This window comes from Chanodichthys erythropterus, chromosome 19, assembly GCF_024489055.1.
Source record: "Chanodichthys erythropterus isolate Z2021 chromosome 19, ASM2448905v1, whole genome shotgun sequence".
In the NCBI taxonomy this organism is placed as follows: Eukaryota; Metazoa; Chordata; class Actinopteri; order Cypriniformes; family Xenocyprididae; genus Chanodichthys; species Chanodichthys erythropterus.
This window is the reverse complement of record NC_090239.1, coordinates 724057-742541: the sequence shown is the minus strand read 5'-3', so window position 1 is coordinate 742541 and position 18485 is coordinate 724057. Positions and strand designations below refer to the sequence as shown.

Genomic DNA, 18485 nt, shown 5'->3' with positions numbered 1-18485 from the left:
ACTCGCATTTCTTCAAAACTTTAGAACTCACATTTCTGGCATTAGAACTTGCATTTCTTTAGAACTTAAGAACTCGCATTTCTGACTTTTAATTCTGACTTTAGAACTCGCATTTCTTCAAAACTTTAGAACTCGCATTTCTTCAGGACTTTAGAACTCGCATTTCTTCAAAACTTTAGAACTCACATTTCTGACATTAGAACTTGCATTTCTTTAGAACTTAAGAACTCGCATTTCTGACTTTTAATTCTGACTTTAGAACTCGCATTTCTTCAGAACTTTAGAACTCGCATTTCTTCAGAACTTTAGAACTCGCATTTCTTCAGAACTTTAGAACTCGCATTTCTTCAAAACTCACAATTCTGACTTTAGAACTCGCATTTCTTCAGAACTCACAATTCTGACTTTAGAACTCGCATTTCTTCAAAACTTTAGAACTCGCATTTCTTCAAAACTTTAGAACTCGCATTTCTTCAGAACTTTAGAACTCGCATTTCTTCAGAACTTTAGAACTCGCATTTCTTCAAAACTCACAATTCTGACTTTAGAACTCGCATTTCTTCAAAACTTTAGAACTCGCATTTCTTTAGAACTCACAATTCTGACTTTAGAACTCGCATTTCTTCAGAACTTTAGAACTCGCATTTCTTCAGAACTTTAGAACTCGCATTTCTTCAAAACTCACAATTCTGACTTTAGAACTCGCATTTCTTTAGAACTCACAATTCTGAATTTAGAACTCGCATTTCTTCAGAACTTTAGAACTCGCATTTCTTCAAAACTTTAGAACTCGCATTTCTTCAAAACTCACAATTCTGACTTTAGAACTCGCATTTCTTCAACTTTAGAACTCACATTTCTTCAGAACTTTAGAACTCGCATTTCTTCAGAACTTTAGAACTCGCATTTCTTCAGAACTTTGGAACTCACATTTCTGACATTAGAACTTGCATTTCTTTAGAACTTTAGAACTCGCATTTCTGACTTTTAATTCTGCCTTTAGAACTCGCATTTCTTCAAAACTTTAGAACTCGCATTTCTTCAGAACTTTAGAACTCACATTTCTGACATTAGAACTTGCATTTCTTTAGAACTTTAGAACTCGCATTTCTGACTTTTAATTCTGACTTTAGAACTCGCATTTCTTCAAAACTTTAGAACTCGCATTTCTTCAGAACTTTAGAATTCGCATTTCTGACATTAGAACTTGCATTTCTTTAGAACTTTAGAACTCGCATTTCTGACTTTTAATTCTGACTTTAGAACTCGCATTTCTTCAAAACTTTAGAACTCGCATTTCTTCAGAACTTTAGAACTCACATTTCTGACATTAGAACTAGCAATTCTTTAGAACTCGCATTTCTTTAGAAATTTAGAACTCGCATTTCTTTAGAAATTTAGAACTCGCATTTCTGACTTTTAATTCTGACTTTAGAACTCGCATTTCTTTAGAACTTTAGAACTCGCAAGTCAGAATTATTATAAAGTAAGAATTGTGAGATATAAACTCTAAATTCTGAGAAAAAAGTCAGTTACATGACTTCACATTCAGGTAAAACAAATAAAATATATCAATATATATCAAAATATGCATCATATATAAAACATTTGCTTTTAGTAAGCGTTATATTTTGACTGTTTTTGTGGTTAATTTACATTTTATGATTTAATTAATTATTAGCTTCACAAACCCCAGTTTCTGGGGTTTCTAGTTACTGGCTTAAACATAACTGTTAACAGAGAACAGTATGACTTATTTTCTCCCAAACCATTTATCTGGTTCCTGGTCATGAATGTTGTCATGTTTATATGGACATTAAGTGTGTATGAGTTTGCAGGAATACCTGATCCAGGAACAGAGTGAATAATGCACAGCCTGACACACAGAAACCAGAGAGCCACATCAGCCATCTGCTCTGTGTGTGTGTGTGTGTTTCACTCACTTTAATAGTCAGTATGACATGAGGTTGGCTCTTCAGCACTTCTACTGCTCTGTAATGGTTGATGTTCTCAAAGCTCACGCCATTGGCTGACAGGATCTGATCCCCCATCTTAACTCCGCCCTGTTCTGCCAGACCGCCAGGATCCAGCCTGTAAACAGCCAATCAGACACTTTGACATTAAAACACAGAAGAAAACCCCCCAGCACATTTCACATTGTATCAGAGCTTGATTAGTTTTTCCATGAAAATTACAAACAGTAACGTTCCACTACATGCAGCAGCGCATATAAAGTCCCAGCATGCAGCATTCTTTATGTTACTCTCTCACTATAGTTTGTGTGTGTACTGACTTTGATACATAGATGCCCAGGCTGTATTCTCGTCCTCCACGGATGTTGAGTCCCAGGCAGGGCTGGTTGTGCGAGAGATGCAGGTGAACCGTTCGACACAATGCTCCGTCTGAGCTGTACACCGAGACTGGAGCGTCCGATTCCTCAACCACCATCCGCCGATGGATCAGATCCACCCTAAACACGCAAACACACACGCTGAGCATCACAGATATAAACCCCAAACCGCTTGATTGGGTTGGTGACACTCACCATGTGGTTTTCTCATTAGTGTAGCGAACACCAGGCACGCGGCCCACACGCTGGACGACCAATCGGAGGCGAGCGTGACCCGACAACACCTTCACAGCGCTGCTCATGCTGACGTTCTCCAGACTCACGCCGTTCACCTCAACTAACTTATCACCAACACACAGACCCGCCAGCTCTTTATATAGTGAGATATAAAGTCAGGATTATGAGATATATAGTCAGAATTTCAAGGCTTCGGTCACTTTTGACCGAGAAGGAGACAAGTGTGACCCCTAAACGAAGAGGACCAGAGTGTTAAGTAACTCTTTCATCATGGAAACACATGAATACACAGAGCCTCTCACCTGCAGCACTGTTTTTCTGCACTTTGCTGATGAAGACACTGAGTCCGTGTTCAGATCCTCCTCGCACGCTGAAGCCCAGCTGACCATCATCCCCCCTGATGACCGTCAACCTCACCATCTCACCTGCAGACAGACACACCAGCGTTCAGCTCTCGCTGCTCACACGCTCTGGCTTCATTCACTTCATCTGCTTCACCCGTCTCACCCTCCATCTGTGAGTCTCAGTCCTGTCGGAGGCCGTAAACTCGTCCCAGAATGCCCGAGATCTCTCAGATCACTGCGTCACAAAACAGACACATCCAACGGTCTTTATAAAACAGAATTGCATTATAAAGACAGAATTGTGATATAAAGTCAGAATTGCGAGATATAAAGTCAGAATCGCTTGATATAAAGTCAGAACTGCTTGATATATAGTCAGAATTGCGAGATATAAAGTCAGAATTGCTTGATATAAAGTCAGAATTGCATGATATAAAGTAAGAATTGCTTGATATAAAGTCAGAATTGCTTGATATAAAGTCAGAATTGCTTGATATAAAGTCAGAATTGCATGATATAAAGTCAGAATTGCGAGATATACAGTCAGAATTGCATGATAAAGTCAGAATTGCTTGATATAAAGTCAGAATTGCATGATATAAAGTCAGAATTGCTTGATATAAAGTCAGAATTGCTTGATATAAAGTCAGAATTGCTTGATATAAAGTCAGAATTGCATGATATAAAGTCAGAATTGCATGATATAAAGTCAGAATTGCATGATATAAAGTCAGAATTGCATGATATAAAGTCAGAATTGCTTGATGTAAAGTCAGAATTGCTTGATATAAAGTCAGAATTGCTTGATATAAAGTCAGAATTGCATGATATAAAGTCAGAATTGCATGATATAAAGTCAGAATTGCATGATATAAAATCAGAATTGAGAGATATAAAGTCAGAATCGCGAGATATAAAGTCAGAATTGCTTGATATAAAGTCAAAATTGCTTGATATAAAGTCAGAATTGCTTGATATAAAGTCAGAATTGCATGATATAAAATCAGAATTGAGAGATATAAAGTCAGAATTGCTTGATATAAAGTCAGAATTGCGAGATATAAAGTCAGAATTGTGTGATATAAAGTCAGAATTGTGAGATATAAAATCAGAATTGAGAGATATAAAGTCAGAATTGCTTGATATAAAGTCAGAATCGCTTGATATAAAGTCAGAATTGCTTGATATAAAGTCAGAATTGCATGATATAAAGTCAGAATTGCGAGATATAAAGTCAGAATTGCGAGATATAAAGTCAGAATCGTGAGATATAAAGTCAGAATCGCGAGATATAAAGTCAGAATCGTGAGATATAAAGTCAGAATTGCGAGATATAAAGTCAGAATTGCGAGATATAAAGTCAGAATTGCGAGATATAAAGTCAGAATTGCGAGATATAAAGTCAGAATCGTGAGATATAAAGTCAGAATCGCGAGATATAAAGTCAGAATCGTGAGATATAAAGTCAGAATTGCGAGATATAAAGTCAGAATTGCGAGATATAAAGTCAGAATTGCTTGATGTAAAGTCAGAATTGCTTGATATAAAGTCAGAATTGCTTGATGTAAAGTCAGAATTGCTTGATATAAAGTCAGAATTGCTTGATATAAAGTCAGAATTGCTTGATATAAAGTCAGAATTGCATGATATAAAGTCAGAATTGCGAGATATAAAGTCAGAATTGCGAGATATAAAGTCAGAATTGCGAGTCATATAATTGCGAGATATAAAGTCAGAATTGCTCGATATAAAGTCAGAATTGCTCGATATAAAGTCAGAATTGCGAGATATAAAGTCAGAATTGCTTGATATAAAGTCAGAATTGCATGATATAAAGTCAGAATTGCGAGATATAAAGTCAGAATTGCTTGATATAAAGTCAGAATTGCTTGATATAAAGTCAGAATTGCTTGATATAAAGTCAGAATTGCATGATATAAAGTCAGAATCGTGAGATATAAAGTCAGAATCGTGAGATATAAAGTCAGAATTGCGAGATATAAAGTCAGAATTGCGAGATATAAAGTCAGAATTGCGAGATATAAAGTCAGAATTGCTTGATATAAAGTCAGAATTGCATGATATAAAATCAGAATCGTGAGATATAAAGTCAGAATTGAGATATAAAGTCAGAATTGTGAGATATAAAGTCAGAATTGCATGATATAAAATCAGAATTGAGAGATATAAAGTCAGAATTGCTTGATATAAAGTCAGAATTGCAAGATATAAAGTCAGAATTGTGTGATATAAAGTCAGAATTGTGAGATATAAAATCAGAATTGAGAGATATAAAGTCAGAATTGCTTGATATAAAGTCAGAATCGCTTGATATAAAGTCAGAATTGCTTGATATAAAGTCAGAATTGCATGATATAAAGTCAGAATTGCGAGATATAAAGTCAGAATTGCGAGTCATATAATTGCGAGTCATAATTGCGAGATATAAAGTCAGAATTGCGAGATATAAAGTCAGAATCGTGAGATATAAAGTCAGAATTGCGAGATATAAAGTCAGAATCGTGAGATATAAAGTCAGAATCGTGAGATATAAAGTCAGAATTGCGAGATATAAAGTCAGAATTGCTTGATGTAAAGTCAGAATTGCTTGATATAAAGTCAGAATTGCATGATATAAAGTCAGAATTGCGAGATATAAAGTCAGAATTGCATGATATAAAGTCAGAATCGTGAGATATAAAGTCAGAATCGCGAGATATAAAGTCAGAATTGCTTGATATAAAGTCAGAATTGCTTGATGTAAAGTCAGAATTGCTTGATATAAAGTCAGAATTGCTTGATATAAAGTCAGAATTGCATGATATAAAGTCAGAATTGCAAGATATAAAGTCAGAATTGCGAGATATAAAGTCAGAATTGCGAGTCATATAATTGCGAGATATAAAGTCAGAATTGCGAGATATAATGTCAGAATTGCGAGATATAAAGTCAGAATTGCTTGATATAAAGTCAGAATTGCATGATATAAAGTCAGAATCGTGAGATATAAAGTCAGAATTGCGAGATATAAAGTCAGAATTGCGAGATATAAAGTCAGAATTGCGAGTCAGAATTGCGAGTCATATAATTGCGATATAAAGTCAGAATTGCGAGATATAAAGTAAGAATTGAGAGATATAAAGTCAGAATTGAGAGATATAAAGTCAGAATTGCGAGATAAAGTCAGAATTGCTTGATATAAAGTCAGAATTGCTTGATATAAAGTCAGAATTGCTTGATATAAAGTCAGAATTGCTTGATATAAAGTCAGAATCGTGAGATATAAAGTCAGAATTGCGAGATATAAAGTCAGAATTGCTTGATATAAAGTCAGAATTGCGAGATATAAAGTCAGAATTGCGAGATATAAAGTCAGAATTGCGAGATATAAAGTCAGAATTGCGAGTCAGAATTGCGAGTCATATAATTGCGATATAAAGTCAGAATTGCGAGATATAAAGTCAGAATTGCGAGATATAAAGTCAGAATTGCGAGATATAAAGTCAGAATTGCGAGTCAGAATTGCGAGTCATATAATTGCGATATAAAGTCAGAATTGCGAGATATAAAGTCAGAATTGCGAGATATAATGTCAGAATTGCGAGATATAAAGTCAGAATCGTGAGATATAAAGTCAGAATTGAGAGATATAAAGTCAGAATTGCGAGATATAAAGTCAGAATTGCGAGATATAAAGTCAGAATTGCGAGTCAGAATTGCGAGTCATATAATTGCGATATAAAGTCAGAATTGCGAGATATAATGTCAGAATTGCGAGATATAAAGTCAGAATTGCTTGATATAAAGTCAGAATTGCATGATATAAAGTCAGAATCGTGAGATATAAAGTCAGAATCGTGAGATATAAAGTCAGAATTGCGAGTCAGAATTGCGAGTCATATAATTGCGATATAAAGTCAGAATTGCGAGATATAAAGTCAGAATTGCGAGATATAAAGTCAGAATCGTGAGATATAAAGTAAGAATTGAGAGATATAAAGTCAGAATTGAGAGATATAAAGTCAGAATCGTGAGATATAAAGTCAGAATTGCGAGATAAAGTCAGAATTGCTTGATATGAAGTCAGAATTGCTTGATATAAAGTCAGAATCGTGAGATATAAAGTCAGAATCGTGAGATATAAAGTCAGAATTGCGAGATATAAAGTCAGAATTGCTTGATATAAAGTCAGAATTGCGAGATATAAAGTCAGAATTGCGAGTCAGAATTGCGAGTCATATAATTGCGAGTCATATAATTGCGATATAAAGTCAGAATTGCGAGATATAAAGTCAGAATTGCGAGATATAATGTCAGAATTGCGAGATATAAAGTCAGAATCGTGAGATATAAAGTCAGAATTGAGAGATATAAAGTCAGAATTGCGAGATATAAAGTCAGAATTGCGAGATATAAAGTCAGAATTGCGAGTCAGAATTGCGAGTCATATAATTGCGATATAAAGTCAGAATTGCGAGATATAATGTCAGAATTGCGAGATATAAAGTCAGAATTGAGAGATATAAAGTCAGAATTGAGAGATATAAAGTCAGAATTGTGAGATATAAAGTCAGAATTGCATGATATAAAGTCAGAATTGCTTGATATAAAGTCAGAATTGCATGATATAAAATCAGAATTGAGAGATATAAAGTCAGAATCGCTTGATATAAAGTCAGAATCGCGAGATATAAAGTCAGAATTGCTTGATATAAAGTCAGAATTGCTTGATATAAAGTCAGAATTGCATGATATAAAATCAGAATTGCTTGATATAAAGTCAGAATCGCTTGATATAAAGTCAGAATCGCTTGATATAAAGTCAGAATTGCATGATATAAAGTCAGAATTGCGAGATATAAAGTCAGAATTGCGAGTCATATAATTGCGAGTCATAATTGCGAGATATAAAGTCAGAATTGCGAGATATAAAGTCAGAATCGCTTGATATAAAGTCAGAATTGCATGATATAAAGTCAGAATTGCGAGATATAAAGTCAGAATTGCTTGATGTAAAGTCAGAATTGCTTGATATAAAGTCAGAATTGCTTGATATAAAGTCAGAATTGCTTGATATAAAGTCAGAATTGCATGATATAAAGTCAGAATTGCGAGATATAAAGTCAGAATTGCATGATATAAAGTCAGAATCGTGAGATATAAAGTCAGAATCGTGAGATATAAAGTCAGAATTGCGAGATATAAATTCAGAATTGCTTGATGTAAAGTCAGAATTGCTTGATATAAAGTCAGAATTGCTTGATATAAAGTCAGAATTGCATGATATAAAGTCAGAATTGCGAGATATAAAGTCAGAATTGCGAGATATAAAGTCAGAATTGCGAGTCATATAATTGCGAGATATAAAGTCAGAATTGCGAGATATAAAGTCAGAATTGCGAGATATAATGTCAGAATTGCGAGATATAAAGTCAGAATTGCGAGATATAAAGTCAGAATTGCATGATATAAAGTCAGAATCGTGAGATATAAAGTCAGAATCGTGAGATATAAAGTCAGAATTGCTTGATATAAAGTCAGAATTGCTTGATATAAAGTCAGAATTGCTTGATATAAAGTCAGAATTGCTTGATATAAAGTCAGAATTGCTTGATATAAAGTCAGAATTGCATGATATAAAGTCAGAATCGTGAGATATAAAGTCAGAATTGTGAGATATAAAGTCAGAATTGCGAGATATAAAGTCAGAATTGCTTGATATAAAGTCAGAATTGCTTGATGTAAAGTCAGAATTGCTTGATATAAAGTCAGAATTGCATGATATAAAGTCAGAATTGCGAGATATAAAGTCAGAATTGCGAGATATAAAGTCAGAATTGCGAGTCATATAATTGCGAGATATAAAGTCAGAATTGCGAGATATAATGTCAGAATTGCGAGATATAAAGTCAGAATTGCTTGATATAAAGTCAGAATTGCATGATATAAAGTCAGAATTGAGAGATATAAAGTCAGAATTGCTTGATATAAAGTCAGAATTGCTTGATATAAAGTCAGAATTGCTTGATATAAAGTCAGAATTGCTTGATATAAAGTCAGAATCGTGAGATATAAAGTCAGAATCGTGAGATATAAAGTCAGAATTGAGAGATATAAAGTCAGAATTGAGAGATATAAAGTCAGATTTGAGAGATATAAAGTCAGAATTGAGAGATATAAAGTCAGAATTGCGAGATATAAAGTCAGAACATCAAAATGTTGAATCGCATCAGTGATGAACAAAACTCTCACCGCTGCTGGTACCAGATGAAAAAAATATTGATTAGTGATTGTGTTTACAGCTTCTACAGTATTTGATGCTTATGCATAATTAAAGTCATAAGTGTTTCAAATGAGAATTGATTTTTTTTATCCATATAAATATCAGAATCTGCACAAAAATGCATACATTTTTACTTAGTTTGGGCCTTAGTTGTTTTTTTTTCCTTCCATATTCACACTATATCATACTATTTGAGCCATAAAAGCTTGGTGTATCAAATATGATACCCAATAAAATACCTTTTACAGGTTTACTTTACTATATTCATATTTATAATAGTATTGTATTGTACTATAGTATTATCATAGTATTTATGGTAGTTTTAAGTGGATTATAACAAGATAAATTCTTTACTTTATTAATTTTATGAAGTGATAATTTATCATGTTGTGATGATGTTGTAAATTATATTTGGGCACTTTTTGTATGATCCATGAACGCGCTTCTCCGACGCAGCTCCTGTCGTAATCCCGCGCTCACGCGCGCGCGCACTCAGGTGTCATTCCGCGCCTCAGACAGCACACTAGCACAAACAACCACTTTAACCAACTTATATGTCAGTACTTGTCGATATATAGAGAGTGTTTAATGTGTTAAAGTCGATTAGAAGCTGTTCCGTTAATTTCTATTCTAAATAACGGCAGAAACGCGCCGTGTTGCTTTAATCATTAAAGATCGCGCGTGAAAGACGCCACAGGTGAATGAAATACCGTTATAAAACAACACGAACTCTCTAGTCAACACTTACTAACACTTTAACCGACAGATGAATTACCTGTTTAAGTTGTACCTGTTTCCATTCTGACGCGAGCATCGCAATTTCTGACGCCTGCGGCTGTTAAGCGTTCTCTGCCATGACCCGCTCTGTGATTGGCTGCATTGAAAAGGTTGTAAGATTTCTATTGGATTCCGCACCTGTCAATCTTCACTCGGAGGCGGATCCTCTATATATACATGGAAGCGTGTCATTTTGTGTAGTTCTTTTTGTTTTGTTTTAGGCATTACATTAAAGAGATTACTTTAAAAATACTTCTACTTTTACTAAATAATTTGTCACGGTATTTTATTTGATTTATGTCATAAGCATGCAGACTTTGATCTACACTTTTGATCTACAAAGGATTTAATGAAAATAAAGAGGAAAAAGAAAATCATATTTCTTTATTTAAACCATTACAAATGTTTGTTTACAGTAACAGTAATTTGATTTGTTTTACATTAACAAAGAGGAATTATATATATATATTATTATTATTATTTTTAATGTTTTTGAATGAAGTCTCTTCTGCTCATTAAGGCTGCATTTATTTAATAATAAATACAGAAAAAACATTAATATTGTGAAATATTATTAAAATTTAAAATAATGGTTTTCTACTTTAATATACTTTAAAATATAATTTATTCCTGTGATCAAAGCTGAATTTTCAGCATCAATACGCCAGTCTTCAGTGTCACATGATCCTTCAGAACTCATGAAAATAAATGCCGATATTTGTTTTACTTTTTATTCATCAAAGAATCCTGAAAAAGTATCACAGGTTATAAAATAATATTAAGCAGCACAACTGTTTCCAACATTGATAATAAATCATCATATCAGAATGATTTCTGAAGGATCATGTGACACATATACTTTATACACATATACTTTAAAATTATATTTTAAAGTATATTAAAATAGAAAACCATAATTTTAAATTGTAATAATATTTCACAATAATATTTTTTTTTTCTGTATTTATGAAATAAATGCAGCCTTAATGACTATAAGAGACTTTGTTCAAAAACATTAAAAATAATAATGTTTCCAAACTTTTTACTGGTAGTGTATATATTGTGCTGCTGTGTGTGTGTGTGTGTGTGTGTGTGTGTGTGTTGATGGTCTGAAGTGTGAATCATCAAGTCTGTCCCCTCATTAGAGTTTAGGATCAGTCTGTCACATAGACACTTTCAGATAACACACACACACACACACACACACACACACTTTCAGGAGTTGATTTCTAGTTATTTCTGAACGTTCACAGATGATAAAGTGGATCATTTGATATGAATCTAATTCTCTCGTGTCTCTTCTGTTTTCTGAATCCTGCTGACAGCCTTCCGGACCGCAGAGAGATCGGCTTCATCTCCAAACTCTTTCTCATGGTGCTCCAGCAGAATTCCCTGAAAACACAAACACATGAGAACACACACTAATACTCATTCACTAGTCATCAGGTGGCATTTTAATATCAAGCATGGAGTGAATCACCTGATTCTCTGGTCCAATCACATAAAGGCCTCCTAATACAAAGCCCTCCCCCTTCCTGTTGCCATAGTAACCTTTCCTCCACACCCGCAGGATGTTCCGCCAAACTCCAAACCGAGCGATTCCCAAACCCCTCATCGTCCTCCGCTTCGGACCGTAGAAACACATCTGGAACGTCGAAGGAAACTGTAAACGTCTCTATATATATATATATTCTGACAACAAACTCCTAAATGTCTATTGCTCAGTTATGCCTGAATCACCTTCTCATCGAGGAATATCTCTCCGCTGAAGTAGGGTCTGAAGTCCTGAATCTCTGTGCCGATGTTCTCTTTGACCACAGCGTATAGAGCGACTCCACCGTCATCCAACTGAGGCTTCAGAGAGGAGAGCTCAGACGCCTCCTGACACACACACACACACACACACACACACACACACACTGTAAGTCCTGTGTCATTATTCACATGATAACATGAGACACGCACCTCTCTGCACAAAGATCATCCTGGCCGTCTGACAGCCATAATAACGGCTCCCGTCCGCTCCCATAGAGAGACGGCCTTAAAGTTCACCTCGTCTTCTGAGAAAAACACACACACACACACACACACACACACACACACACACACACACACACACACACACACACACACACACTAACTCAGTGAATGCCTATTTGTTGAACTGAACAGCAAATTACAGATGCATGAACAACTAAAAACAGATTTTTTCCCCCCTCAAGCAGACATAGTAAAACAATTAATGGAATTTAAAATACAATTTCAATAATGTTACTCACACATACATTTATGCAGTATTTTATAGTGGAAAGGAACTGATCGGGTAATGAAAAGTGAGTATTACATACATACAAAGACATAGGTTGTTTGTAGCTGTCAGCCAAACCAAAAAATTAGAAAAACTCGTAGTAAAAGTAAAGTAAAATGACTAAAAAAATAATTCATGGATGATAAATGGACTTCGATATTTTACAAAGCTTGAGGTATTCCTGTTGTGAAAACTGTTCTTGTTGTGTAAAATGCTTTAAATTGCCCTATTACCTAAATTTACTGAAATTGGCTGAATATTTTGAAACTGTTATGAATTAAAATTACTGCACTGCAAAAAATGCTGTTCTTACTTAATTTTTGTCTTTCTAGTCAAAATATCTTAAAGTTCTTAAATCAAGAAGCATTTTCTTGACAAGTAAAAATTATTTTCTTGTTTTTAGGAAAAATAAGTCAGTTTTTCCTTAAAACAAGCAAAATAATCTGCCAATGGGGTAAGCAAAACAATCTTATTTCAAACTGAAAACAAGATTATATAGTTTCTTTTTGGTTTGATATAAGATTATTTTGCTTGTTTTAAGGAAAAACTCACTTAATTTTGACTTATTTTTTCTGAAAACAAGAAAATATTTTTTACTTGTCAAGAAAATGCTTCTTGATTTAAGAACTTTAAGATATTTTGACTAGAAATAAGACAAAAATTAAGTAAGAACAGCATTTTTTGCAGTGCAGTAATTTTAATTCATAACAGTTTCAAAATATTCAGCCAATTTCAGTAAATTTAGGTAATAGGGCAATTTAAAGCATTTTACACAACAAGAACAGTTTTCACAACAGGAATACCTCAAGCTTTGTAAAATATCGAAGTCCATTTATCATCCATGAATTATTTTTTTAGTCATTTTACTTTACTTTTACTACGAGTTTTTCTAATTTTTTGGTTTGGCTGACAGCTACAAACAACCTATGTCTTTGTATGTATGTTACAGGTATGTTTATTATTCAGAAAAGCCCATAAAATACTGCAAATGTAAAATAAGATTTACCATAAACTGACTTCTCAACCATACGGTAGAGTTTTATATCTTTTAGATAAAAACATACATTTTGAGGTCATTTTTTATATGTCCAATAATAATTTTTCATTGGCTCCTAGGGGTGAAAGTTAAAGGGTTAAATCAAGATAATGAAAAAGCAAAATGACTGAAGATATTAATTCTTGTTTTCTGAAAAATGTGTCAAAATGCAACAAGTTTGTGCTTAAAACAAGAACAAACATCTGTCAATGGGGTCAGAAAAATAATATTTTTTCTTGTTTTAAACAAAGTCCCTTAATTTCAATACATTTTTCAGAAAAGAACACTTGATATCTTCAGTCATTTGTCTTCTCCAGTTAAATGTATCTTGATTTAAGAATGTTTAGATATTTGTGCTGGAAAACAAGACAGAAACACTGAGGAAGTGTGCGTGAAGCTCACTGAGAAATGTCTTACCCTAAATCCAAATGGAAAAAAACAAGAAATTATATATCAATGATAATTCAATCCATGTAGTGGAGTCTCACCTCCGGTGGTGGATCTGAGATCTGCTCTGGCCAGCGCGTCCACATCCGTCTGGTCCGGGTGGTTCAGAAAGAGATCCGTGTTGGCCAACAGAACGTACGCTGCAACAACACACAATCCCACCACATACAAACCCTCCAGATCCGGCAGGAACACTGAAGAAAGAGGGAGAAACATTCATTTAATCCTGTAATGCCATTTTTTGATGCTTCTTTATACACAGCAACACTGAAAATGCTGGATTATTATGAGAATTAGGAATCATTTCTCAGTCACGCACAATTCTACAGAGTTGGAAAAAATATATTCTACTTATTTCTACTTACTGTCTGCAGATGATTACTGTGTGATGTTGTTCTGGTCATCAGCGCTCGTCTCACTCTCACACTATATATAACAGAACAATCTGCATAAAAGACGCATTAACCAATCAGGGGAAAGAACAGAATGACACCGTGACCTCAGCTTTATCTGACATTCCTGTCAAACTGTTCTCCTGCCAAATTAAATCCTCCTGAGATGTAGAAATGATGGATGAGATGTTTTAAACAGAAGTTGTTTTAGAGAGTTCACATAGTTTAAACACATTTACAGTTTTAAAAATCTCTAAATTGCATGAATCAACTCCACAGCGACTACATCAGTTTATCCACTAAACATTCAGAAACGTCTAAAAGTTGTAACAGTAATTTCTCCATTAGTTTCGACTCCGGTTTGAACAATGTAAGGCTGATTTTGGCTGCGTGAGATTCTCCTGCTTTGTTGTTGTTGAGCTGTTAAAGCTCCGCCCTCTTCTGGAAATGGGGCGGGGAGCAGCAGCTCATTTGCATTTAAAGGGACACACACGAAAACGGCGTGTTTTTGCTCACACCCAAATAGGGGCAAATTTGACATATTGCATCTTGTGAAAGCGCATTATTTATAATTTATATTTATAGATATTTTTATTATTTATTTTAATTTAGCATTTATTTATTTAATAAAGTATTATTTATAAAAAAAACTACTTTTAAAGACCCTAAAGTGAGAAAATAAACTCAAAATACAGTAATGCATTCAAAAGTAAAAATGACACACATTTGATAGACTACAGTGTGTGTTTATTGTTGGTGATACAGGTGTGTGTTTGTAGAGCTTGAAACATCGAGACAAACCCTTCATCTGAGTTTAGAGTCAGTCTGTCATCAACCACACACACACACACACACACACACACACACACACACACAGTGTTTACATGTTAGCTTGAGTTTGTGACTATTTTAATTCAGTTTTTATCTGTTTAACAGCTTGAATCACATCAGATTTCTTGACTTTGTCTCCGAACTCCATCTCCCGGTGCTCCAGCAGGATTCCCTGTGGGAAAACCATATAGAAAAGCATTATTAATCAATATTTGCATTCATGCATCAGGCAGAAACTTTAATCCAAAGCATATTACAGTGTGTTCATTCTATCACCATGTTCACTGTCCAATGCATGTGATTGTGGTGTGAATCTGGATTAAAAACTTGGGTAACACTTTATTTTACAGTGTCACTCTTAGATATGTTACATGCAGTTACTATAGTAATAACTATAAATTATGCATAATTACATGCAAATAACCCAAAATCAAGCCTAACCTTAATCCTAATCCTAATCCCTAATATTACCCAGTACTTAACAAAGACACCTTAAAATAAAGTGTAACCAAATCTTGCTGTGTTCATGCACCTGCTGACGAGGTCCGATGACATAAACCGCACCCAAGACGAAGCCCTCGCCCCGCACGTTACCCCAGTATCCGTTCTGATACGCCCTCCAGCCGTTGGTCCAGACGCCGGCCCGCAGAATCCCCGAGACGCCCATCCAGCGCTCCTGAGGCCCGTAGAATCCTCTCTGAACACACGAGACACACGGATTCAGTGCGAGCGACTCCTGCATCTGTTTGACAGTTCATATGTGAGGATCTGAATCACCTTCTCATCGAGGAATATCTCTCCGCTGAAGTAGGGTCTGAAGTCCTGAATCTCTGTGCCGATGTTCTCTTTGACCACAGCGTATAGAGCGACTCCACCGTCATCCAACTGAGGCTTCAGAGAGGAGAGCTCAGACGCCTCCTGACACACACACACAAACACACGCACACAAACACACACACACACACACACACACACACACACACACACACACACACACACACACACACACACACACACACACACACACACACACACACACACACACACACACACACACACACACACACACACACACACACACACACACACACACACACACACACACACACACGAGAGACTTGAATACACCTTGTCTACAAGATGAAAAGTGATTGTGTATGTGTGAGAGATTGTGTGTATATATATATATATTCAGGGCTGTGTATTCCCAAGTTGTGGAAATGAGACATGATTGCTTAGTTTTAATAGTTTTAAAAAATAACCAAAATGCTAAAGATTAAAACTAAAGCAGAACAAAAATAAACAGAAATGTTTGATCTCAGCTTGTCAGTTTGGTTATGATCTGATGTCACTTTTATATTTTTAAACTCTAAACAACAACAACAACGATAATAATATTGCAATAGATAATTGATCAGACTTTTAAAATATTTTTATTTTTGAGACCCATTCAAAAGTATGGAACGTTTTAAATGTAAAAATTTGCAGAAATTGAGAAGAAATAATTAAAATTACATTTAAAAATGTAATTTCTTTCTTCCTTTCTTTTATACATGTGACCTTGAAGTAATCCAAAAGCAATGCATTACAAGTAACTTGAGTTACGTAATCAGATTACTTTTTCAAGTAACTAGTAAAGTATTTTCAATTTACAACAAAAGTTACTTTTTCACATTTATTAACTGACATGTTGTCCCCATGTTGAGAGGTGTTGTGTGCGCCGTGTAAGCATGATGGTTATTGTGAACATGCATTTACTCATCTCTCTTGCACGAAAACATTCAGTATTCCTCAAAACGAATAAAAACAGTGAGATGCAATCTCAGAATTTTTTGCAAACCTGTAATAATTAACTATATTAAATTACACAAATATACTTTATGTATTTAAACTCAATTATTAACCAATGTCTTTGCTGCTGACCTTCAATATACCTAATTCAACCATACTAATAAGCAAAAAATACTTTAGATTTAGAACTTCCTTCTTCTGTATCCTATTCTTCTTTAATTCAGAATGGCAACACAGCTGAAAGATTTGTCTCTACTGTACAGGAGTAAATATGCATTTCCTTCAGCCTGAGGCTTATTCGTTTCGCTTTTTGGTGCCCAGCCTCGGTGAAAAAAAGTAACGCAAAAGTAGTAACGCATTACTTTTCATAAAATGTAACGAAGTAACGCAAATAGTTGCTTTTTTAGGGAGTAATGCAATATTGTAATGCATTGCTTTTAAAAGTAACTTTCCCCAACATGGTTATGATCTGATGTCACTTTTCTATTTTTAAACTCTAAACAACGATAATAATATTGCAATAGATAATTTATCAGATTTTTCAAATATTTTTATTGTTGAGACCCATTCAAAAGTATGGAACGTGTAAAATTTAAAAACATGCAGAAATTGAGAAGAAATCATTAAAATTACATTTAAAAATGTAATTTCTTTCTTCCTTTCTTTTATACGTGTGACCGTAAAGTAATCCAAAAGTAATCAGATTACATTACTTTCATATTGTGGTACTTGGATTACGTTACTGAATACTTTTTTGTAACTGTAACGGAATACATTTTTAAAGTAACCCTCCCTATCCTGTGTGTGTGTGTGTGTGTGTGTGAACCTCTCTGCACAGGAATCATCCAGGTCTTCTCACGGCCATGACAATCGCTCCTGAACTCTCCCACAGTTCTCTGGCCTTAAACACTCGATCATCTGCAGATCACGGGACAAATTTCACATTTCAACTCTCACATACACGACTTTAGCAAGAGAAAGTGTTTCAGCAGGACATCAGTCATGAGACCGTTACGACAGAGCATCTAAATATAGTGAGATCTGTGCTGAAAACTAATGAAAAAGGAATAAAACAAATGACAATTTATTCATCTTTGAACATTCACTCTTTTCTTTTAAATTGTTCTCATGCACACAAATCAGTCACTCAATGTCATTCATTAGATATAAAATATTGAAAGAAGCATCATTATTGTGCATAAAGATGTGAATCATGTTGATCGCTCACGTGTGAACTCTCAGCGCTCACTCACCTCCGTCCAGTGTTTTGAGGTCGGTCTCACCCAGATGAGAGAGTGTGGCACACAGAGGCTGTGTGAGAAACAGTTCAGTGAAAGATCGCAACGCCTCGATGAAGCTGGAAGCCACAGAGCTCACGGTGCGGGTCAGCAGCTCCATCACTCACACTGAATCCAGACGCTTCTCTGGTGTGTGTTTGAGCTCAGTGTGAGACTCACGAGGTCTGGACGGAGCTTAACGGCTGTGAATGCCGATCTGGATCCAGCCATTGTGTAATCTGGGAGGAGATTGACCTCTGTTCCCGAAAACATTCACTCTTCATGCTCTGATTTCTCACGCAAATTAAAGCTTATCATGTTGATTGTAAAAGAGAGTGTTGCCGAGGCATGTCTTCTTTGGCTGAAAACCATACTTGAGTTATTAAATCTATTAAAAAATGGATTTTAAATC

General features: G+C 34.9%; 3 protein-coding genes and 1 pseudogene across 4 annotated transcripts in view; 1 reads left to right on the top strand and 3 right to left on the bottom strand.

Annotated features, from left to right (window-relative positions):
• Positions 1-10076, bottom strand: part of pdzd7b (PDZ domain containing 7b) — a 30156-nt gene extending 20080 nt beyond the window's left edge. For both annotated transcript variants that reach the window (XM_067370306.1, XM_067370307.1), the window contains exons 1-6: positions 9990-10076; positions 3095-3166; positions 2890-3012; positions 2546-2720; positions 2294-2470; positions 1944-2091 (exon numbers count right to left, since the gene is read on the bottom strand). In XM_067370306.1, the coding sequence (XP_067226407.1) occupies positions 1944-2091; positions 2294-2470; positions 2546-2720; positions 2890-3012; positions 3095-3101 (630 nt within the window). In that variant the 5' untranslated portion in view covers positions 3102-3166; positions 9990-10076. The remainder of the gene's footprint in view (positions 1-1943; positions 2092-2293; positions 2471-2545; positions 2721-2889; positions 3013-3094; positions 3167-9989) is intronic.
• lzts2b (leucine zipper, putative tumor suppressor 2b) overlaps positions 1-11525 on the top strand; it is a 37806-nt gene extending 26281 nt beyond the window's left edge. Inside the window, exon 6 of the mRNA XM_067370310.1 lies at positions 11317-11525. The gene's annotated coding sequence lies outside the window, so the exon portion shown is untranslated. The remainder of the gene's footprint in view (positions 1-11316) is intronic.
• LOC137008339 (peroxiredoxin-like 2A) lies at positions 11055-14771 on the bottom strand (annotated as a pseudogene).
• Positions 14772-14975: 204 nt separating this feature from the next.
• Positions 14976-18256, bottom strand: selenou1b (selenoprotein U1b). The gene is made up of 5 exons (XM_067370315.1): positions 18050-18256; positions 17623-17714; positions 15783-15923; positions 15538-15702; positions 14976-15177 (listed from the first exon to the last, which is right to left on the bottom strand). Exons 1-5 carry the CDS (start codon positions 18192-18194, stop codon positions 15079-15081), a joined length of 642 nt encoding a protein of 213 aa, XP_067226416.1. The 5' UTR covers positions 18195-18256; the 3' UTR covers positions 14976-15078.
• Between the last annotated feature and the right edge of the window lie 229 nt (positions 18257-18485).